General features: G+C 41.3%; 2 protein-coding genes across 2 annotated transcripts in view; one reads left to right on the top strand and one right to left on the bottom strand.

Annotated features, from left to right (window-relative positions):
* The window catches only part of Prcp (prolylcarboxypeptidase (angiotensinase C)), a 69,315-nt gene extending 55,625 nt beyond the window's left edge, over positions 1 to 13,690 (bottom strand). Inside the window, exon 1 of the mRNA XM_005379809.2 lies at positions 13,464 to 13,690. Coding sequence (XP_005379866.1) covers positions 13,464 to 13,628 — 165 coding nt within the window. The 5' untranslated portion in view covers positions 13,629 to 13,690. The remainder of the gene's footprint in view (positions 1 to 13,463) is intronic.
* Ddias (DNA damage-induced apoptosis suppressor) overlaps positions 7,972 to 13,690 on the top strand; it is a 29,604-nt gene continuing 23,885 nt past the window's right edge. The window contains exon 1 of the mRNA XM_013512024.1: positions 7,972 to 8,594. The gene's annotated coding sequence lies outside the window, so the exon portion shown is untranslated. The remainder of the gene's footprint in view (positions 8,595 to 13,690) is intronic.

Genomic DNA, 13,690 nt, shown 5'->3' with positions numbered 1-13,690 from the left:
ATGGACTGGGGAATGACCTACAAAGCAGCCTCACAGGGAACCAGAAAGTAAGTGTAGAAGCTCTTTTCTACTGCAGGTAGCAGAAGGGACTAAAAGCTAACAGACAGGAGTGGTTAGAGACTAAGATCACTTTTCCAGTCCCACTTAGGGGCTTTTAATTCTTCTGCCTCTCTTTCACATAGACATAAATTCCTCCTTTTAAAAAAAACTTTCTTTCCTTTCCTTTCTTCCTCTTCTCCCCTTCAGTTAAACTTTGGGGAGAAATGGGATAGAAAAGGACACTGTTTTCCAGCCTCTGCTCAGATGAGCTCATCATCAGTGTCACAGCTCTACATATAGAAGACAAATACATAAGATACTGTAAGGGAATGATGGAAAAGCAGTCAATGAAGGAGGCACACAGGTAGCCCAAGTCCACTCAGAGGTCTGGTGCTGGAGGAGCATGGAGTGCCGGGGCTTGGGCTCTGCCGCTGTCACTACTGCCTACGTCAGTCCAGAGACGTCAACTGCTTTTTTTCCTCTTTAATAACTTTTTCAAACATCTTATAAAATGATGCAGATTCATTATCCATTTGAAAAGCACAGAAAAATAAAAAGTATAAGATAAAATATCACCCAAAGCTTTCACCATTAGTATTTTAATTTATGTTCTTCCATGCAGCTATAAACATACTTCTAAACATCTCATCCTCTCAAATGGTGGCTGATCTCTCGCAAACTCCTCCCAACACTGGGCCAGATGACGGGATAATATTCTCCTTGCTCTTAATTCTCTCTCGCTTGTCCCCAACCACAGGCCTTAAAATATCACTTTCAGGGCTGGGGATGTAGCTCAGTGGTATGGTGTATTTTAGCATGTTTGAGCCTAGGCTCAATCTCCAAAAGAAGGAAAAAATCTCCATCAAAGCAGAACACTCTACCACTACTGAAATCATGCTAAAATGATCTACTGAGCCAGGCCTAGTGGCGACACCTGCAATCCCAGCACTTGGGAAGCTGAGGCAGGAGGATCGTTGTGAGTTCAACGCCAGCCTGGGCTACAAAGTGACCTCAAGGTCAGCCTGAACTGCATAGCGAGACCTTGTCTCAAAAAAAAAAAACAAAAAAATAATCTACTGACCTAGTAACCTGTTTGCTTCCCTCATTTCTTGACAATTTTAGCTCTTGTGTTTCTGTTCCCCTCCCCACCAATGACTCTGTCCTCTGCCTCTTGGTCACTAACTCGGTAAAAGCCTCGATCTTGGCTCTTCCAGTAACTACAATCCCACCGTCCTCTCAATCTCAAGCACTGCACATCCTTCTTTCTACTTTACTATGAGTCCCCAATCCTTCAGCCTCGCTGTAACTGGTACTCTGTCTTCTCCCCTACCCTCTCACACCCTTACTCCTCTCTTTGCTTGATTGAAATTCCCTGGTTAGTGAGTAAAATCACTCCATTGTAATATCCCTCACCCCCATATCTGTCTTTCATTTTTGTTGTACTTATTCAGCAAAAGAACAATTTTAGCAAAAAATAACCCTTCACCAACTCCATAATTTGGACAAACTGAATGTAGCCAGAGAAACATATATCCAAGAAAATGGTCTTAGTAACTTTTATAATCCTTTACAGCCATTCCCCATCCAAATTCTCCTTCCGCTAGCCCAGTGACGGCAAACCTTTTAGAGCTTTCAATGATACAGCTTGCTGTGGCACGTGTGCCATAGGTTCGCCACCACTACCCTAGTCCATTCGCTTTTCTTCTCTGCTAGAGGAACATTTATGTTCCTTCTCCTTCTCACTCTTGGCTAATGCCCTTTCACCTGATTTCACTGAAGAGAAAGACACATTCTGGAAAAGAGTAAGTACCAAAGCACCCACCACACCACCTTCTTACCTTCATCTGTTCCTGTATAAGGTGCCTTCCCCTGTATTGCTATGGTCAAACTGTTCACTCTCTTGCTTTTTCACTATATTTCACTTACCCAGGGCTACTCAAGGATAGCCCACCAACAATTCTATTTCTTTTCGGCACCATCACTCTATCATTTTATTGCCCCATCTTCTTTAGCACACATTCTATTACTTCTCCCATCTTAAAATTGGAACTTCACTTCCCCTTCCATCTGTCACATACCGGTTGCCCTTTACAGCAAAATTCCTGAGATTATTTACCCTCGCATCTCCATGTAGCTTCTCAGATTCTTTTGTACCCACTCCAATTAGGCTTTCACCTCCACTATCCCTGCACAGAACTTGCTTTGGTCATCGCCAGCAACTCCATATTGCTAAATCTAATGTCCCGCAAATGCCTTCTTGTTTTATGTTTGTTTGTTTTGTCTTTTTCGGGACAGGGTCTCGCTATGCAGTTCAGGCTGGCCTTCAGCCCACTATGCAGCCCAAGCTGGCCTCGAACTCACAGCAATCCTGCCTCAGCCTCCCGAGTGCTGGAATTACAGGTGTGCGCCACCACGCCCAGCAACAGCAAATGCCTTCTTCACCAAACGGTCACAGCACCACAGTCTCCGGGCTTTCCTTCCCTGACTATTCCCACTCAGTCTCATTGGCTGGCTCATTCCTCTGACTGCTAAGTACTGCAGTGCTGAGGAGGCCATTTGTTGTTGTTTTTGTTATTGTTGTTGTTTGTGAAAAGATCCCTTCACCCCACGGGCTTCAAACTCCTAGGCTCAAGTGCTCCTCTTGCTTTAGCTGCCTGAGTAGCAGGGACTACAGATATATGCCAACATGCCCAGCCAAGACCATGTAAAAGGAAAGACCTTCTTCATTATCTCTTTTGTTGTTCTCATCTAGTCATAGGTTTATATACCATCTGCACACTGACAGCTTCAAATAGGGATCTCCTGCTCTACCTTTCTTCTAAACTCTCGAAATGTCACATCTGGAAGCAAGTTCCTCATCTCCTTCCTTCCCCAAACTGATTCCTCCTGTGGGATTCCTCATGATAGTAAATGACAATTCTATCTTTCCAGCTGTTCAGGTCAAAAACCTTGGAATCACCCTTGACTCCTCTTTATCCCACATCCCACATCCAATTCATCAAATATATCTTTCGGCTGTATCAAAAATACCCTGAACTTGAGCACATCTCATAATTCCATTGCTAGTATACTAACTCAGGCCAATATCATCGCTAATTTCAATTTTTCCCATAGCCTAGACCTCCTGTTCCCACCTCCTCTCCCCTCTATTGTCTATTCTCAATGCAACAATCATAGTTAAGACATCAGCTGGGGATGTAGCTCAGCAGCACAGCACCTGCCTGGCAAGTGTGAGGTTGTGAGTTCAATTCCCAGTACCAAAAAAAGGAAAGATTAATAATAACATGTCACTCTTCTGCCCCTAAACTCCAAGGGCTTCTCAACTCTTTTTCAATACAGACCAAACTTTTACAATGGCCCATGTCTTCAGAGTTTAGCACCTCCTACCTCCCTCTGCCCTCACCTTCTACTACTCCCTCCGTTGGGCATATCCCTTCAGGAAAACTGGGGCCTTAAAACTGCTCCTACCAGGCACAAACTTACCTCAGGGTTTTGTAATTAATCTCTCCTGTGCCTAGAATACTATTCTTCCTGTCTAGAATGTCCTTCTCCAATGCTTAGAATAGTGCCTACCATGGAGTGAGCACTAATATATGTGAATAAATGAATCTGGAGATACATTTACTATGAACTGGAAATAGTTTGCCTCCCAAGGACGCAAGGGCTGGAAGCTTGGTTTTCAGCATAGAAATGGTGGGAGGTTAAGCCAGGTGTGGTGGCAAACCCCTGTAATCCCAGCACTCGGGAGGCTGAGGCAAGAGGATTGTTGCAAGTTTGAGACCAGCCTGGGGTACAAAATAAGCTCAAGGCCAGCCTGAACTGCATGGCGAGACCCTATCTCAAAAAGACAAAAAAAAAAAAAAAAAAAAAGAAGTGTTGGGAGGTGGTAGAACCTGTAAGGCAGAGCTTAGCAGGAGGTAATGAGGTTGTCTGGGGCACTGCCCTCAGAAGGGCTTAATTCATAGAGCGGTTGTTACAAAAGAGCAAGACTGGCCTCCACGCAGCTCTCTGGCATCCCGTCCTCTCCCATAATCTCTCCCCATCACACATGCTCCTTACGTACATTCTCACACAAGTGATGGCAGCAAGGCCGACCCTTGGCAGAGCCAGTGCCATGCTGCGATGGCTTTTGGACAGCAACACTATGAAAACGAGCCACTGTTCCATGTAAGTATGCAACCTCAGATTTTCTTGTTAATGGCAATAAAAAATGGACTAATACAAAATTACACAGTCAATATATTTTCATTTATTTTAACCCATGAACATTTTCACACATTGTACTACAAGTCCATAATTTTTAAGGGCTGATAATATCCCACTTTATACATATTTGGAAATGAAAAACTGAGATATTTACAAATGAGATACTTTGGCTACTTCCTCTTTGGTCTTTCTGAACTCCAGTAGTTTCACTTTTAAAAATGAAAATATCTTCTTCCCAGGACTGTTGTAAAGACTTACTGTGAAATATAAATAAAAACCCATCTGTTTTGTTGCTTAGAATACAAAAGCATCATGATGTCAACAAAAGATCATAGATCTTGGAAACAACATATTACAATGTGACTCACAATACTGTCCCTTACTAGCTTAATCAAGACAATCTCTATGAACCTCAATTAAATTATTATTAAACCTCAATTAAATTATTTAAAAAGGGGGATGCAATAATTCAAAACAAGTATGTCAGGCTGGGAGCGTAGCTCAGCGGTAGAGTCCTTGCTTAGCAGGCATGGGGCTCTGTTTCAATCCCCATCAGTAAAAAAATGAACAAAGCAAATGTGTCAAAGTTTAGCATAAAATTTGATCCACAATGCATAATCAATAAATATTCATTCATCACTAGTAAACAAAAATGAATATCTTTAATATTGTGAGCCATTGCTAGGTATATTGGTACATGCCTGTAACTCAGCACTCAGGAGGCTAAGGGACGAAGATTACTGTAAATTCAAGGCAAGCCTGGATTACATAGCAAGTTTAAGGCCAGCCTAGTCAACATAGTGACTCAAAAAAAAAAAAAAAATTGTGAGCCACATAGATTTTTATATTCTATCACATACATATTTCTTAAATACATAATAAAAATTATCAATGTAGAATTTTATTTTTGATAACCAATTACCTAACACTTAACAAAACAATATTTTATCAAAATCTCTACATTGTGTTTGTTACAGTAATATTAGGCACAATCATTTTTTATTGGTTGAATAAATAAGTCCTTTTTATTATGTGCTTTAATGTGTAATATACATCAGGTGGTAAACTATTATGATGCTAATTTAGCAAAAAAATTCAATATTTAAAAAATTCAAATTTAGCAAAAAAAAAAAAAAAAAATTCAATAGCCTTGCCTCACTGGAGTTATTTTTAAAAGCAATCTGTAATAGCCACATATATGCTAAGAAATTAGAATTTTTTCATGCTTTTCCATGTTTTTCAGAGACAAGTTTGAGTTCATACAATTGAAATAGCAAACAGGTACAACACGAGGTCCTTCAGGATGTAATTATCTCTGTCTCCCCAGGGCCTAGTCCAGTGCCTGACACACTGGAAAAGCACTGAGTAGGTGGGTGAGTGGGAAGTGACTGAATAAGAACAGTGTCATTAGTGCTGGCTCTCCTCCTGGGCATTCCAGCGCCACTAGTTTTCCAGCCTCACCCTGTGGCCAGGTGCACTCATTTAACCAGCTGTAGTCAACGAATCTTGAGACAGGGTGTGTGTCATTACCAGGTTGGACATTTATGATAGACCTTCCATGTTCTTCACCTACTGCTGAAGTTGCCGTTCAGCTTGTGTTGAGAGCAAATGCATAAAGCCATTATCCATTCCAATGGAAATACAGTAAGACCCAGTATTTTGCTCAGGTTAAGTCAGTAAAATTTTGGAGTTTTATATATAGCAGCATAATCAAACCTCCTCTGATTAGTACCATAAACAAAATAATGACACTCAATTTATAACTAGAAACTCATTTATACTTTATTTTCAGAGGGAAAAAGTATACATAAGCAGTAGAGATTCGGCATACAACTTCTCTGTATGACAGTATCCTTTCCCATAAAGTGGGATAATAATAGCACCTACCTCATAGAACTGTTATAGAGATTTAAAAAGTGAATGTCTATTAAGTACTTAGCCTAGCACGTAGGGCATATAAAGCTTCCCACAAGGAGTGGCAGATTATTAACACTACTAATGTATGACACACTTAAGTGCTACATATTTCTACTCTCACTCCTTTATTGTAATTTATGGTCAACTTCTTCAATTCAAATTTTCTTTATTAAGAACTGCCATGTAAAGCCAGGTATGATGGTACACATCTATAAGCTCAGTGTTAGGGAGGGGGAGGCAGAAGGATCATGAGGTCAAGGCCAGCCTGGGCTACATAGTAAAACCCTGTCTGACCAACCAAGAGAGAGACAGAGACAGAGAGACAAAGAGACAGAGAAGACAGAGAGAGACAAAGAGAGACAGAGACAGACAGAATCAGACAGAGAAAGAGGAAAGACAAGAAAGGGAAAGAAGGGGAGTGAAAGAGAAATGGAGGGACAGAGCTTGAGCGACCATGTAAAAGGCAGCATGTAAAGCACTAGAAATAAAGACAAAACACATATAGTCAAGGTCTTTTCTTTACCTACAGTTCTTTCTTCTCCAACCTACCCATAACCAAGCAAACTTTAAAATCATAAATACAATGTTCCATGTCATATTTTGCCAGTTGGACAGGTGAATAATTTTCAACTGAAAAACATTCTATATGATATAAGTATGTATTTGGTGGGGGGGGGGGTAACCAGGAATCAAACTCATGACCTCGCTCTTGCCAGGCAGGCACTGTGCCAATGAGCTATATCCCCAGCTATGATTATGTATTTTATTCAAAGTCAGTATAGAAAAAATTGCTTAGGTCTAATTCTCCAAGGGAAGTTAATGCTAGGGCAAAGTGAGCAGCATTATAGTTGTATCAGAGAACAACGGATCCAAATCTCTTCTGTTTTAAGTGATACAATAAAATCTAGAGAGCTAAACAACTTGCCCAAAATGCTATAAAGCATAAAATTCATGCAATGTGCTGACAGAACACCAGTGAAAAACAAGATAATGAAAAGAATGAAATTAATTTTTACTTGAAATTACTGTTGAGGGAGGTTGAGACAGAGCTAGCCTCAAACTCACAGTGATCTTCCTGCCTCAGCCTCCCAAGTGCTAGGATTACAGGCCTGCACCACCACATCCACCTTGAAATTAGATTTTAGCATTAGCTAGAAAAATGTTAAAAACTTAGCTATCAAAAAGACAGGTTTAGATTTAGTACTGTTATCAACAAGAGAAGCTAATTCCAAACTCCTTATTTTCCTTCTGCATTTTACTAAAACTCAAAATAGCATAAAATAGAAATAGTTTGATATGCTTTTTTATGTATCAGTCTATATGAAAGGAAATTATCTCAAGCAAGGAAAGAAGTTAATTCCTATGTCACTAAAACGTATCCCCTCAGAAAGTCACGCATGTATTATGTAACAGGAAGAAATTCATACAGATTTTCATATTTTTCAGAATAACTATTTTAGCTATAAGGAACACTTTAAATATCTTATTCTGAGTGGAAAGGGGGTAAATTAAAGCATTAAGGAACTGCAAGATAGAATTAAATATCTACCAGTTATTGTTTATAAGTTGTATGAATTTTGCCAAATAAGCACTTGACACATACTATCTTATTTCACAAAAAACTTGCAAGACGGGTAAGTGTAACCGGCCCCATCTTGCTGATTACAAAAATAAGAGACTGCCTCAGAGTAACTTCTCAAGTTACTCAGGTAGTGGCAAAACCAGAATTCATTCTCAAACCTCTTTGTCTCTATTTTTTTTAATTTTTTCAAACCTCTTTATCTCTAAAGGCAATTTTTTGTTGTTGTTTTTTGAGACAGAATCTTGCTATGTAGTGAGGTCTGGCTTCAAATTTGTGACCCTCCCGTCTCAGCCTCCCAGAGGTGGTAAAATTCCAGTGCTGGAACTACAAGCAAGTACTGCCACACTGTTCTAGCCAGTGCTCTTAACTACTATAGTATTAAACTCTATCAAGTTCTACCCTCTCCATAATTTAGATCAAGGTTAAACCATCACAGCTGAGAGGCTACATAATCTCCAAGGCCCTTTCCAAAAAATAGGTGTATCACGAAACACAGAAATCTGTTCAAAATACACATATTTGTGGTGGTCTACTCCAGGCTTAAGGGGAAGACCATCAATAGAACCCAATAATGGGAAAGTGTTACAGTTTGGATTAGGAATGTCCCCCGAAGGCTCTTGTGTTGAAAGCTTGGTTCTCAACTCGTGGCACTACTGGAAAGTGGTGGAAACTTCAGCAGATTGGGCCTAACTGAAAGAAGAAGGTCACAGGAGCTAGGGATCCTACAGCTTGCTCTGCCTCCTGCCCAGCTGACACGATGTGAGCAGCTTTGCCCCATCACATGCTCCCCACCACGACATGCTGCCTCACCACAAACCCAGCCAACCACGGACTAAAGACCTCCAAAACTGTGAGTCAAAATAAATCTTTCCTCATTCTGTTTATCTCAAGTTTTTGGGTTTGTCTTTTGTTTTCTGGCTTCTTGAGACAGTGTCTCACTATGTATTTTAGGCTGGCCTTGAACTCACTATGTAATCCAGGCTGGCCTCTAACTCACAGCAGTCCTCCTGCCTCAGTCTGCTGTGTGCTGGGATTACAGGCAAGTGTCACCACACCCGGCTTGCCACAGTGATAGAAGGATAACTCAAAAGTAGTAAAAAATAGAGACAGGAAAAGTTCAGTGTGATCTGTGCCTCCCAGGGACCCAATACAGCTACACGTTAGCAGACATCAGGGCTACAGTGGCAAAAGTGCAAAGCAGAAACAAAAGCAGGAACTGAAAGCAGAACTGTACAGTGTGTGCATATATTGCAACAGCATAGCCCCCTCATGTGACTGCACCACCGCACCTAAGGAAGGCACTGTGGGGAAGCCCTGCAATGGTCAATAGTCATGATTAGTTCAGTGTTGAGCCAAGACAGACCTCTATAGAACTCTGATAAGCAGTTAAATAGGAATCGGGTGTAGATAGTTTCCAGAAGTGCGAGCATGGCAATTACCACTCCAGTTGATCTGAAACGCATAACCACTATGGAGAGCGACTTCAGAACAGAGTAGGGAGGAAACTAGTTTATCCTCTTAAGCTCTTTAAATTCCTTCCAGGTTCCAGGCACCTTGTATGTGCTTACAGGCACTGCCACATTTAACCCTGACCTCTTTGGTAGATGTGGTAGTTAATTTTATCTGTCAACTTGGCCAGGCTATGGAGCCAATATATGGTTAAACATAACTCTAGACGTTTCTATGAAGGTGTTTTTATGGATAAGATTAACAATTAAACTAGCAAACTCTGGGAAGACCTCAATTAGTCAGCTTAAACTTTAACAGAACCAATAATAAGACTTTCCTCAGCAAAAAACAACTTCTGCTTCGGCCAGCAGGCTGCCTGTGAATTCAAACTACAGCTCTTCCCTTGGTAGCCAGCCTGCCTACCCCACAACTTCTGCATTTATTAAGCCTCCATGACTTAGATTTACCAGTCTCTCAATCTCAAAATCAATCAATCTCTGTCTCTGTCTCTGTCTCTCTCTCTCTCTTTCAGAGAAAGACTGACTATTGGTTATGCTTCTCTAAAGAACCTGACCAGTATAGTACATATTACTCTAGGGGTTTTTTTTGTGGGGGAGGTTGCTGTTGTTCTTCTTGTGCTAGTTGAGTCACAGTCATACTATACTACCCCTGCTGACCTCAAATTTGCCTCAGCCTCCCAAGTTGCTACAATTATAAATGCACAAATCCCTGGTTGTTTGTTTCTACCACTTAGGATAATGCCAGCCTGACAGGCTCCATTCTTTTCCACATTACCCAGTAAGATTACCTCAGGAATCAGTCTAGTCTGTGGAACTGGTGTGGGAGAGGAAGGTTAGAAGCAGTGAACACTATAATCACAAGCTAGGCCTCCCTGGAAGCCCTTTATAGCACTGGCATCACACATGTACCCACAGCCTTGATGTGTCCAAGTGATGTGCACTTCCTTCCTCTGGTCTCCTGGTTCAGTTATTTCAGATTTAAAAAAAAAAAAAAGATATTCCTATGAAATGAACATTTGAAGACTGTGATTTGCTAAAGCACGGAAGAGTAAGAAATAAAACGTGATTTGTGTCACCCAGGTCTGCCTGTTTGCATGGTAGCCCATGCCTGTAATCCCAGAACTCTAGGAGACTGAGACAGGAGGACTGGAAGTTCAAACTCACTGTGCAATTTAGCAACACCCCGTTTCAGAATTTAAACAATAACAACAACAACAACAAAACCTGCAAAGGGCTAAGGAAGTGGCTCAGTGCAGAGGTCCTGGTAAAATCCCCCGTATCAGAAAAAAGAAAAAGGAAGTTTGCATCAATCAAATGATAGTAGCCTTTATTTTGTGCTGTTTAAACAGTCACTCATTCACTCCCATAATTATTATTATGAAAACAACAACTTTGTTTTATGCCTTCTATAGTACTTTCTGGTTTTTTTCTACAAAGGTTTGTTCTTAAATATACAAGGCTCTTAAATATACAAGGCTCACTTCATTCTAGCTACAGGGAGCAAAAGATGTTACAACAGTAAGTCAGAAGGTTAAACAGGACTGGACTCAAGGATCATCATGATCTCAGGCGTAAGGAAGAGCTTGTTATTTGGGGGAAGAGTTCTTAATTCTACCTGGAGCTGGCAGAATTAGACCTTTCCCAGCCTTTGTTTTTAATCTCAAATTTCATCTCCTCTTTTTGTTTCTGCTTGAAAGCCTTACTTCATTCATTCCTCAGCCTATTGCTTGGGCTGTGATAGGGGCTTCTTCCTGTCACCTTTTTGGCTGGACATGGTTCCTGCCTCCACTTCCCCAAGCCCTCCTCCTAAACTGGTCATGGAAAACTCTTATACTTTTCACAGCTTGTCTAAATACCAGAAACTGTCAGCTAGCTGGAGGGGCACATACAAACTAAGTGTGCAGGATTAAAAAAAATCAGCCAACTTGCCCGAAAGAGACCAAGGTTTCTATGCCATTTCCACTGGGTTAGAAAAATGAATTTAGTGAAAAAGAGAGATGGTATTCCAGACAGAATTTCTGAAACAGTAAAATTCACTGAATCTGTGTTTTATTTTGCTAAGTAAAAAAACAAATGCATACGAGTGGAGATGGGTGCTTTCAGCAGGAGATAAAGCTGGAATGGCCAGATGGGGTTGTGTGGTGAGGAACAGTGATTCCACGCCAAGGAGTGTGGTCTTTATTCTGCAAGCATGATAGGACATGAAGGATTTTGAAGCAGGAAAGGAACAAACCCACAGGCTAAGCCTTTTCACGGACAGTACTGCCAAAAAACTGTTGCCTGTTATGTGTATATAGGACAGTGGGAAGTAGCTTGGTCACCTAAACATATATAACCACAAATTAAGAAACTATTATAAAGTTTGATAAAAATTAAGCTATACATTAAAAATGAGCCTTGACTACAAATTTCTTATTAAAAGACATAAAGGAATTTCATGTGCTATACTAAAGAAATTATGTTTATATGCAGTCCCAACTAAAAATCTACAGGGTAAAAACTGGCAACTACTATAATTATACAATAATTACATAAGTGAAATTTTTTTCTCAGCAAAATAAAGTTCGGCTGGAATTGAATGATTATTATTATGGTGTATACCTATGTAGAATTTGTGCCCTCAAGTATAAACTAAACACAAATCTGTGAGCAAAGGTGGTAAGTCTGGGTAAAGTCAGATTTTGCAAATCACCAAAAAACTGAAAAGCAACTAGCCTTAAACTGTATTTCTAAAAAGTGTAGAGACCAACAAAAGAAACCACTACAACAACAAAACCCATAAATTAGGAACAGATCGTTTGTTCCCTTCTCCCGCTCGTTTCTTTTTCTGTTGACAGTTCTTTTTCAGCATTCCCAGAGAAAGTTTAGAAATCTATTCCAAGAGCCACCCCCCATTTTACTTTAGCAAAAGGAAGCTGCAAATAGTTCTACAGAAAATCCCCATATATAAACCAGATGAGGAAGCAAACAAAAAACACAAAAAAACAGATGAAAGCAGAGCGCTCTAGGTGACAGAGGTCAGGGAGACAAGAAGTCAAGGAGAATCTAACCGTAGCCTCCACTTCAACCTTCCCTCTGAACTAGCTCACTTAATTTTCTCCATAAAGTATGAAATGCATTGGTCTTGAGCAAGCTTTCAAGTTACAACTGGGCCCTAGAGTTAAAAGAGTTGGCTGAGAAAAAGGCTTCTTTACCTAGTACCTCTGCTACAATTAAAATACTTTCTCTTCTTCTTAAACCCAAATTCAAATGTCCGAGCTAAAAATTGTTTCTTATAAGTTATTCTACAAAAGCTTGCCATATTTTTAATTCAAATTTCCATTCAAACTTCACAAAGGTCAGCAAACACGCATTTAATAAGTGCTTACATAGGGCCAGCTACGCTGCTAATGGTAACGCTTTGCTCCCATTCAGCCACCACAAGCCCCAGGAAATCAAGAAACTAAGCTCAGAAACGTACTGTGCCCTGCCGAGGACACTAAAGCACACTAAATCAGACCCTTGCTTTTTTTTTTTTTTGTCTGCTTCAAACTTTTTAAAAATTTAATTTTTTATTAGCTCATATTTGCAGTGCATATGGTTACATTTGTCATGGGGACTTGGTTCATGCACATAATACATCTTACTTCTTTGTTTTCTACCCCCTAATCGTCCCCTCCCTTCCTGATCTTTCCAGCTCTTGGTCCCCTTCCCATTCACAAAAGTTCTATTTTCATCATTTTTCCCCCAATTCTTTTCCATCCCTTTTCCTGTCCCTCCCTTCCTCCATGTCTTGTCCTTGCACGCTTTCTAATCCCGACGTTTCTGAATGTCTGCCAGTCTTTACACAGGCTCCCACCAATGTAAAACTTAAAACTGTAAAGGTTCCCGGTCATTTCACCCAAGGTGTACTCCGCGTGCAGAGGGGGTTGAAGTGACTGTCGTGATCAGTTAGAGAAGAGCATGAAGCAAAAATAGGGCGCTCTGGCTCCCAGACTGGGAGAGAAGAAACTTCTGAGGGAGAGACAGTGAATGGGAATGGAGCCGGGACAGATACTAAATCATCGTTAATGGAAAGAGAAATGTCAAACTTGGGACCATCCTCTGAAAAGCGCCCGTAGGCATCAGGGAGGACAGCTCCCAGGCATCTGCACAGGTCCTAGGCATCCGGGAGTTTGAATTTCGAAGAAAGCTCCTGCGGGCGCTCCAGGGTGGGGGTCCCGGCGGTTGGGATCCGGGACGTCGGAGCCCCACCCCCACACGCCCCTTACCTTCTGTTGGAAGTAAAGAACCGAGTAGTTCTGGACTACAGCGGGGCGGGACGTGCGGCTGGGTAAGTGTAGGCTGCCCAGGATTCTCAGTGCCGGCCGCAGGGCGACGGAGTTCCCGGGAACCAGGGCAGCGAGAAGCAAGAGGAGGAGGGCTGGGCGGCCCATGGCTCGCGCTGGCGCTACTGAGCCCCGGGAGGGCAGGAGCGACGCCGCAGAGGCGCAGCCGA

The sequence above is a fragment of the Chinchilla lanigera genome, unplaced genomic scaffold (genome assembly GCF_000276665.1).
Source record: "Chinchilla lanigera isolate Chin_1 unplaced genomic scaffold, ChiLan1.0 scaffold00013, whole genome shotgun sequence".
NCBI lineage: Eukaryota > Metazoa > Chordata > Mammalia > Rodentia > Chinchillidae > Chinchilla > Chinchilla lanigera.
The sequence above is the reverse complement of the archived record's forward strand: the minus strand, read 5'-3'. Positions and strand labels throughout refer to the sequence as shown.